This window comes from Limanda limanda, chromosome 7 (assembly GCF_963576545.1).
Source record: "Limanda limanda chromosome 7, fLimLim1.1, whole genome shotgun sequence".
NCBI lineage: Eukaryota > Metazoa > Chordata > Actinopteri > Pleuronectiformes > Pleuronectidae > Limanda > Limanda limanda.
The window spans coordinates 18642888-18653278 of NC_083642.1; the positions used below are offsets into that span (position 1 = coordinate 18642888).

General features: G+C 44.6%; 1 protein-coding gene across 1 annotated transcript; it reads left to right on the top strand.

Moving 5' to 3' along the window:
- Window positions 1-4237: 4237 nt before the first annotated feature.
- LOC133005053 (transmembrane protein 26) lies at window positions 4238-8076 on the top strand. The gene is made up of 3 exons (XM_061074642.1): window positions 4238-4431; window positions 6521-6665; window positions 7318-8076. Exons 1-3 carry the CDS (start codon window positions 4238-4240, stop codon window positions 8074-8076), a joined length of 1098 nt encoding a protein of 365 aa, XP_060930625.1.
- Window positions 8077-10391: the final 2315 nt, after the last annotated feature.

Here is a 10391-nt window from a genome sequence, read left to right on the forward strand (position 1 = left end):
GAAGATGTCAGTGGGTCACCACCATTAAGATGATTTCTCTGGGAACCATTAATATCTCCACTATAAATAAAGACCTGGTACATTTAAATAAAAAATTAATTAATTATATTAACTTATCTCCAATTATCAATATCAGTACAGGTCTAAAAATATATGTACAGTGGTAATGTCATGGTTAAACATCCTGCATGTAAGTTTTTCTATTAGATCTGTGTTTTTCTGTGATGAAGAAAGGTTTGCTATGCCTGTTACTGGTCCGCTCCAATGGGTCTTACAGATCAAGACTGTAAATAAAGACTGGACGATGCATCTTCACTTCTTCTCACCATCCAGAAATGAGGACCGAAAAACATCCCAGATACAAACGCTGCCATCTTGCACAGTCCAAGCAGCCAGTGGAGAGCGAGGAGGAAAAGAGATGCTGCTCTACGCATCTGCAAGCCCCTCGACATCGACGCCAGGGCCTTGTTCCCTCTCACTTCCGCCTGAGTGAACGTGATCTACTGGGTGGCATACACCATGTGAGGAGCAGGCAGCAGGCCTGTGCCAGTGGCTGCCGTCCAAAGGCTGTATATAAGAAGCTGCTGGAGCTGTGCCACTTCAGTGCTGTCGGACTGGTGCAGCTAAAATATACTGCAGGCCTCAGTGGGAAAAAAAACCCTCAGAAGAAATGGGGTGTTACAACCTGTGAATGTGGATGTGTGGTAATCAATGGGAGGAAAGATGAGTTAACAATTGGAGTCTGCGTCAGCTCTCGAGCGATCGGGGATGGACGTTTAGACGTTTCACCCCTTTTTATAGAATGATATTAGTTATCAAAATCCAATGTAACAGAAAAATTGACACTTTAGCAAACACCAGTGGGATAAGAACTAGCTAAAATTGCAGAAACCATCTTTTAGAAAAAATGATTTGACGTGCACTTTGGGTACAGAGGGTAAGATGTGAACTTGACTACGGGACAAATATTGAGAGAACATTGGACTTGGACTGATTTGTCAGCGGGACAGAAGAAAACCTCAGACTGAACACATATATGTTTGCTGGATGTGTAAATCCCTCACTCATTCACATGTTTACAGCTTGTTACCAATGCATCCAAGAGGCCAAGTAAATCTGATCGTGCAGGCCTCACTGACAGGGATTCTAAAAACCCATCAGAAGAGCATGTTAGGACAACGTCTCGGCTCCTCTGATCATCTCCTGAGCAATGTGTAGGATTTACACACTGACCAAATAATAAAAAACCTCTTATCACCCCTCTGCTCTGATTCACTCTAGCTGTTTAGTGGATTGATAGACTCGGCATTCGTGGGCAGCATTGACCCACTCGGCGTTCTCATTCTGATGCAACAGCAGTCACATACCCACCCGCTGTAGTGATTGCTCAGGGGGCCGTCGGCATATCCTCTCCCCTCCTGCTGCTCCATGTATATGTGTGTGTGTGTGTGTGTGTGTGTCGGCCGTGGGGAGCGACACTGTTATCAGGGCCGGCAGTGCAGGGCCAGAGCAGGCATGGGTGGGAGCAGGGCAGGGCCGGGTGCTTTTTGAACAGGGAGAGCGGCGGGCCGGCTTCTCCCAGGGAGATAACTTTGTTCTGGGCCAGGAGAGGTGACATCATGACGGATGGCGATGAAGATGTGGGCGCGAGGGGGGCAGGAAGCCTTATCTCCTACAATGGCACCAAAGGGACGGAGACACACACAGATAGACTTTGTGGAACGCACCAACGCTTACTGATAGTCTACTCAAGTGGAGTTGAACAACAGTCACTCACCCACTGAGCACACACACAGACTGACAGACACACACACACACACACACACACACACACACACACATACACACACACACGCACACATATAGCTTTTGCCTTCTCATCCAGTGGAGTCAAGGAGGTGGCTGTCATTTAAAAGGCAGAGACAGGCAGACACCGAGCAGGTCATTGTGTGTGACTGCTGTTGTGCTGTTTTCATTTTCTGCTACACAGCGTCAGAACTTTTGGGGAAACACAGCGAAGGAAACCGATCCCAGCGAGGAGTCCAGCTTATTCTGTAGGTCTGTACTGCATGCAGTCATACATATTGCATGAACTCTGTTTAAGGCAGATTGGTATTCATGATACCAGCACACAACACTCTCCCTGTTTTAGACACAGACCGGTTACAGAGAGAGTTCCATCATAGGAGATTGAAAGCAAGATAAAGAGCGAGGCGTTCAATCTGAATAAGACACACTTTAGAACTTTAAATTTAATTTATGTAACTACTTACTTTATTAATGTTGAATAAATCATGTACTAATGACTTGTGGCTCAATAACAAGCCTTTCAATAATAGCACATTATGTATTAGTCAGGTTGTCAAAAATCTCTACTTTGTTATGACACAAACTTATTTTTAGACCCATCTAATGTGTTTTTAACTGGATTTAAGCAAGTCAGATTGTTGTCACAACCCTTTGTTGATGACCAATGACATTAACTAGAAAGTGAGATTTACTAATATCTTTGGTTATTATGGTCTATGTTCTTTCTGTAGGTTCATAAAATCATTTTGTGTGTTTTTTTGAAGACACCTGACACAGCAGCATTGTTTGTGTCCTCTGTCACAGTTTTTTCTTGATGATGGATCCTGTATATCTGATGTACAAATCATTTGTGGATGATTCACTGACTCAGGGTTTCTGCAAGTTTCAACAAGTAAAATTTTAAACTGTTCACACCATAATGAATAATTTAAGACCTATATCAAGTACGACAGATTTGAAAGACTATTAGAGTCGCAGAATCCCTCACACTTCACCATTATTGTGAAGTAGCCTGTTGGAGAATAAATACTACGATATCTCACAAACAACAGGCAGAGACAGTAGATATCCATAATATTTCTCACAGCCAAGGACTTAGAAGCTCCACATTGGTCTTGTTTGTTATTTTATTACAGCCAGTTAACATCTGTAAATTGAGAAAGAACTACAACATACAGAAATGTTGCAAACCTCATGCAAAACATTCTCTTGAACAACAAAACTCATTTTAAAGTGCGACAGAGTAGTTATAGCAGTAATTTATCGTTCATAAAATTAAGATTTACCTAAAAGTCCTACAGACCGAATGCATTACATTTTAACATTTTTGAGACATTTTAATGCTTCAAATTCCGAGGATTGAGTTTTAGACTTTTGTTGTAGACTTTTTAAACCTTGACGAAAAGCCTGATAACTACAAGAGGTGCGTTATTATAATGTGGCATTGGCAAGTGTTTTATTTATTCTGGCTGGATAACTAAGGACAGGAAATAGGGTGAGGGGGAGAGTGGTATGACTTCCAACAAAACTTCCTGGCTGGAGTCAAACTGGGTTTTTATAGTGTGCACCTGAACCACCAGGTGACCAGGGTGCCCTGTCATCTAACACTGTTTTCAAGGCATCAAAATAATCCGCAGAGATCCAGAGATCACATTAAAGCAAATGCATGCAAAGCCTCATGGAGTCCTTTCATATTGACTGCAGATCAATTTGTCTAACTCTTGCTAACTAATCACTGCTTACTTTGAATTCCCCCCAAAGCTTAGAAAGCTTTTATCTCGCTGGCTAATTGACAGCGAGGACTGTTTTCACACTGACACCATGCAGCAGCTATTGATATAATGACGGCTGAGCTGTGGGGTTTGATGCAGGCGGTTACACACGGTAAGTGTACATTTTTAATGTACATTTTTAAGTCCCCAGATGCAACTGCAGAACCTTGGGGTGCTGTTTCTTTTTAAACCTAGCCAAACATTACTGTCTCCATCGTTCCAGTTTTAAAATCATGAATCAAGCGCCAAAAATAACTGAAGCCATGCCAATGAGTTGGTCATCTAAGCTCTGCGCATGAGTGTGTATGAGAGATGTGTAGATTAAATCCAAAACAACATAAACCACTTTATTGTTGTGACCTCTGAGACTTTGTTTACCAAAGTTTGAAGTGTAAAATATTTCTGCGTAAGCTTCAGCAACAATGATCTGTTCAAAGACACACAAATATGTTCTTCTATTAACATTCTGCGTATCAGTGGGCATCAGTGGCTCAGTCGCTCTCTAACAAGAACAGAAATCACATGAGCAAACACTACGCGACAAACCCACACACACCTCTTTGTTTTTATTTAGAAAAAAATGCCCATAAAGAGTGTAATAAAACCTAAAAATAAACCATAAAGCTGTCTCCTGTACAGGTTTTCTGTGGCGAACGATGTGTCGGCTCTTGAACATCCTGTTGGCTTTGCTGAGTCGCTTCCTGTTTGCGGTCCACGGGGTGGTGACGGTGTGGCGCGTGGTGGCCGTTAAAGGGGAGCCACTCTATTGGCTGCTGCTGACGGGCGTGGCTCTGCTGGGTGTGGAAATGGCTGTCACTCTGAAGTGCACCCGTAACGCAGAGTGGAAATGGTAAAGTGCACGCAGAAAACACCCAACATTCAACCTATATTCAGCACAATGCACAGGGTTTACATCTGATCAAGGTTCATATTGGACTTTTATTACAGATCACATTATTAAAATTGAGCAATTGCACTTGTAAAGGCAAAACTTTTAGAATATAGATGTCTGATTACACAATGTTGTAATATTATTTGGGTTAGTACAATAGTATTAGTTGTAGTGAGGGAGAATTCCTTTGAGTTATTTAACAGTTAGTTAACAAAGATCAAGCCAAATTATTGCATATACAGGTGGTGTGTTTTGCAATTTGTCATTTGGAGCCAGAGTCTGTGCAGTCGTGATTGTATTGTTATCAAGGTACTGTTGATACACACACTCGACCAATCACGAGTCAGCATTTGAGTCAATCAGGACATTTCACCCTGTTTTTATAACATCATATAACTAATTAAACCAAACTTAATGGAAAACTGAACCCTTGATAACTAGCTTAAGAACTACCTAAAATTACTTCTTTGAAAAAAATTGTTTGTTGTTTGGTCTGTATCCATCTACTAACACGGAGGAGTTTGTGGTTCTAGGACCTGTACTGACTCCGGCCACCAGGGGTCAATCAAGATGTTTTGGCTTCACTTCAGGGGAGCAGTCATGTTGTCCATCTTTAGATACAGTTGTGTCTCAATTTTGCTGCAGGTGCTGTATGTGGACCAAAAAAACAACAATTTGACCTGTTGGCGGAGCAATTGTAAAAAAGCAGTTGATGCCTCAGTGGCAGCTAGTGGGGATCAGAATAAAGATTTGTTAGATCCGCTCTATCTGACCTACGTCACTGTAACTGAATTAAAGGGCTACTCTGGAAGTATGCATCATTTTTCACAGGCTGAGTTTCCCTTCTATAATATACTGTAGTACTGAACCATAACAAAGGCAGAGAAAATGATATCCGACCCTACCACCCTGCTCACCACCTGTTTGAACCACAGCCATAAGGACTCTGACGTCTCTATGACAACCATACTGTAAATGGAATTTAATCACTAGTATATAACTGTATTATTTTATATGTCAAGAGGAGCTATTCCATTCTGGACCGCAAAAGAATTCCACCACCTTGGTTGAATGGTGATTCATAAATGAGTCTGATTCCTCTGAACAGTAAAGTTGCTGGATAGACAACAAGAAATTACAAATTCCTATAATAAGTGAAAGGTTCTCTCTCCTGCTGTATTTGGGATTAAAGTTTAATTACATTTATTTATAAACTGCACTTCTTTTTTTTAAAAGAGGGTGACATGATGGCGGAGGGGTTGTGTGAAGCTCAACTTTATTAGGCAGTCTTGTGTGTGTGTGGCACAAACATCTGAACTTGTAACTGTGTGAGCACTTTACAACCCATCTGCCCCGGGCGGCGAGAGTCAGCCCGAATGAGGCCTGTGATATTATTCTCCGCTTTTTCAATTCTCAGTGATTCTCTGCGGCTGCGTCTCGCTTTCAGTGTCTATCAACAACAGATCCATCCCTCTGCTGTGTTATTACTGTCTTCCAGCGCGCTGATGTTCTGAGCCCGCTCTCACGTCTCTGTCACAGCCTCTCTGATCCAATCAAGGAGGAATTGTCCCCTGCTGGCTCATGTAGTTTCTGACCAGCTCACTTTTTTCTCCCCTTCTTTTTAAAATAAATGAACATAAACTGACATCAACCTTCAAAAAAGTGAGCCTCAAAAAGGACACGGGCTTTTGGTGTCACACCTCATTCAACAGCGAGCGGCGTCACATTCAAAAGCTGTAGCTCTCCAGTTCGCAGGCAGTGAACATCCTCAGACACGAGCTTTCTTCAGGCCTCTCTCTTTCTCCCTGAGTCTTACTTTGAAGTTCTCTCCTCCGAGAAGGCTTTGCACTGTCAAGTGGGATTTGCATATATGATGAGAATAATTGCCTGTCTGAAATGCAATGCTTCTTTTAGGGGTAAAAGACCGGGGGTAGGGGGGTTGGAGTGTGAAAATAAATAAATACATTAAAAAAAAGTGTCACTAAAAATAACCCAACCCCACCTTTCCCCTCCCTCCCTCCATCCCTCCATCCCCTTCCTCTTTCAGGTTCTCCCCCATGGTTTTCCTCTACCTCAGCACTGTCATTCCATCCATTTGGTTTCTGGAGCTGAGCCTGCTGCAGTCCAAGCTGCCCGTCAACAATTCCTCAGGCCCTGAGCTTCATTTGCTGGCTCACATCCCGATCACAGCGGTAGGCATGCCGCCACAACACCGCCCACTGCGCCTCACCCTCCTGCACAGCCACATTAAACGGGGGACACCTGGTATCTGATAAGATTTGAATCAGGCAAAGGGGGCGGGTGGCTAAACTATTAGATGCAGGAAATTCGTAATAGACACGTTCAGATGAGGTCCAGATAACTCTGTGCTTGAAGAAAAAACTCTCAGATCTCTCTCCTTCTGGGATGGCTTGAGCGTCGTTTCTTTCATGTAGGATTTGGGAGCTTCTTTGCCCCTTGGCTGTGCTCGAAGCTGGGCTGCAGCTTCTGAGGACGCACTGTTTTTCCGAAAAGTTGTGAAACGTTACCGGGCGCTGTCAAGATGAGCTCGACCAACCCTGACACAACAAACAGCTCACTCACAAGCCATCAGAATCATATCCACACCAGAGAGGACGTGTCTTGTTGTGCTGATGATTCCTAGTGTCTTCCAGTGACGAAATTTCACCCATCACGATTTAATGTTGTAATATATTCACAAACGGCTGATGAGAAACAAGGTAAAACAGCAAAGGAACCCAGGCAAAGGGAAAATGAAACTCTCTGATTTTATTCCAAAGTGGATTTTCTCATATGACAAATGCTCTGAATGTGACCAGATGCTGCTGTTTTGCTTGACCCCAGGGCATCGTGGAGCTGGAGCCGGAGGACTGGGTGGCCGGCCTGGAGCAAACCATGCTCATCGTGCTGGTTCTGGGTCGCTGGCTGATGCCCAAGGGCGACATGTCCCGAGACCAGCTGTCCCAGCTCCTCATGGTCTACGTTGGACTGGGCGCCGACATCCTTGACATCTTCGACACCTTTAAAGAGCCTGAAGTCAAAACCAACCGGGCAGTCGTCATCACCGGCCTGGCCCTCTTCTCATGGGCGCTCATGCAGTTTCCTCTGGTTCTCACTCAGACACAACCCCCGAAGGGTGAGTGTCCTCAGAGGAGCCCAGGTGGTCTCCTCTGCAGCACTGGAGCTCCGCCTTCGTCCGCCTCCTGCTGCTCTAGCGAAGTGTGGAGCTTGCTGCTCACAGTGGGACTCCAAGACGGCCCATTCCTGGTTTACCGGCTCTACCTCATGGTTCAGGAGCAGGTGCTCAACCAGCTCATGATCTTCTTCACCTGCAAGAACATCGTCATCGTCCTGCTGGAGCTTTACCGAATCTTTGTGGTGCAGTGCGAGCAGCGGGCGGAGGAGTGGGGTCTGGAGAGGTGCACTGCTCTGGTGCTTTGGTGTGGAACCCAGCAGCGCGGGGAGGAGAAGCAAGGGGACGTGGGGAGGGAGGAGCGGTGTGAAGAGCAGAGCTGTAAAACAGACACAGAGGGGGGCGCAGACAGGGAGGAAGATCAGAAAGGTGTCAATGTCGAGAAAGGCTCAAAATGCCGTGAGGCATGACATTGGCCTTCAGGTGGGGTGGGGTGGCAAGGATAGCGGGAGGTCTGCGGCTTTTACACACCAAGAGAAAAGTCGAACCCATCCATCATCTCTTGTATTCAAGCCTCATCCAGGGAGACAGTGCCAGTCCTCTGGAGGGGCAGGGACTAGAAATAGACCACAGGAGAAGAGAGTACGTCCCCACTGAGAAGATCAGACATGAATTTATGCAGCTTTCTTTGATCAAACCTTTCAAAAAAGTCTGTCAGAGGAGGAACCTCCACTGAATAAAACTACTTCAACAAGTTTAACGTGAGCTGTCAGTTTGTCTCATATAAGAATGAACAGAGCTGTTTGCTTTACAGTTCAACAAATTAATTTTAATCAGCGAATTATGTCTCTGATCAAAATGACGGCTTACACAGGAAACTGTATTAAATGATAGGAGTCAGTAGAGCAGTTTAAAATGATGACAACATGTTTTGTTTGAATTAATAATAATTTTCCAATAAAGATGCTTGAGAAAAGCATGTGGTGCACATTTCTTCCTCTGATCACCATGAGATGGCAGTGTTGCCAAATCAACCAAAGCAGCGCACGCTAAAACATGCAGTGTTTACTTGAGTGGAACATGCATGTCATGTTACGTCGAGGGAATAAACCTGTGAAAGAGCAGCACAGTAACAGAGGCAGAGCTGGACTTGGTCTCTTTCGTTGGGTTTTTGGTCTGAACATCTCCACTCTTTGAACATCTCCCTGTGTGAGTCATGTGATGAATTAATTTAAAAGATTTAGTCACCTTCGGGCTGAGGCTGACTAATTAACAGTCTGATGTAGTCAACGTAGAGACACCTCACACAGTATAACAAGTAGGAGGCAAGTGAAGAGGTTCGCTTCATTCGTCAAGGTTCATTTTCCCCTGGAGCACAATCAGCCCATGGAAGCCTGTTTGAGATCTCAGTGCATTTTTATTATGTCTGAAAAAGCACGCTCGTGATTATGTGGGAGTTGTTCAAGTTCGACACAATTTGCTCTCATTCCCTCTCTTGTGAGAGATGGAAGGCGCTTTTGAGATATTCCTCCGCAGCCCATACAGGCGAGAGGCTCTTGAGAGCCAATAAAGGCAGAGAAATGTTTGAGCGGGAGCCCGGGGGTCTCAAGGTGTGAGCCACTTCACTGGCGGGGACAAAACAGCTGAAGCACGGTCCAACCGCTCACCACCACCACCTCTTCCCCTCCCCGTGCTGCAGACAATACCTCTCCTGTCAAACAAGGGCCGGGACGGAGACCTTCCTGCATTTATGGATGACCCTCTTGTTCCGTGTCTCTTATACACTGTGTCGGGCAGCCTGTGAATGTAGAGCGACAACAGCAGAGCAGTGAGTGGCAATTCAATCAAAGGCCTTTCGAGCGCTGCCGTGTATCTGTGTCCATCAATTCACTGCACTTCACCTGGCCTGCAAGATGATGATGGGAGCCGAGGCCCCCGAACAAGTTCAGAGCCTTGTTTTTCAATAGGCCTTTTGAAAAGATGAAAGATGGAGACACAGAGGATATAAGAGAGCACTTGTGTGTTTTCCTCCTTTTGTTCGATTTGCTTGAAAATAAAAATGCATAGAACATGAGCTGGATTTCCTAAATTAATGACTGTAGGCTTCTTCCAGAGCGTTTTACTGGAAAACACTACTGTATCTCCTCTGTTTCATCTTCCTGGAAGCAATTCACTCTCAATTATTGATGGAAGAGACAACTTTTAGGAGTAAAAGATAGTCTCCTGAAACAACTTCATTCTTACGGTATCACAATGCCAGCTATCGAGTTACATAATAACCCGTTTACCAAGTCACTCCCAGGGAAATGACATCACCGGGAGCCAACTATGAGAGCGGAACCTCTCCTCCCCACCACCTGAGTTCTGGGAGAATCCAATATTCCTGTGACAATGTGATGTGGGCAATACAATAGGGTGATGAAAGCAGCGCTTGCTTGTGAAGAGAGTCCTTTTCCACTTCAGATTAACTGCATCCTTTAACAAGATTGTGTGGGCATGTGGGAGGATGGGGATGTCAGCTGATCCATGCGCTGCCCTACATAGATAGAGAGAGAGAAAGAGAACGTCGAAACTCAACGCCTGCAACTCCCCAGCACATGCATATATACATATATCATATATATAAAAAGATATAAAACTCAAGTATAGAATATCTGTCGTTGCTGCCTTCAGGTGCTCCTTTAACCTCCGACATGCAAGTCTCTTGATTGGATCGATTCATTCAGCCCCACAGGAAGCGAGTGACAGTCTTTCAAACAAGAGCATGTAACTGGGGACAACGTGG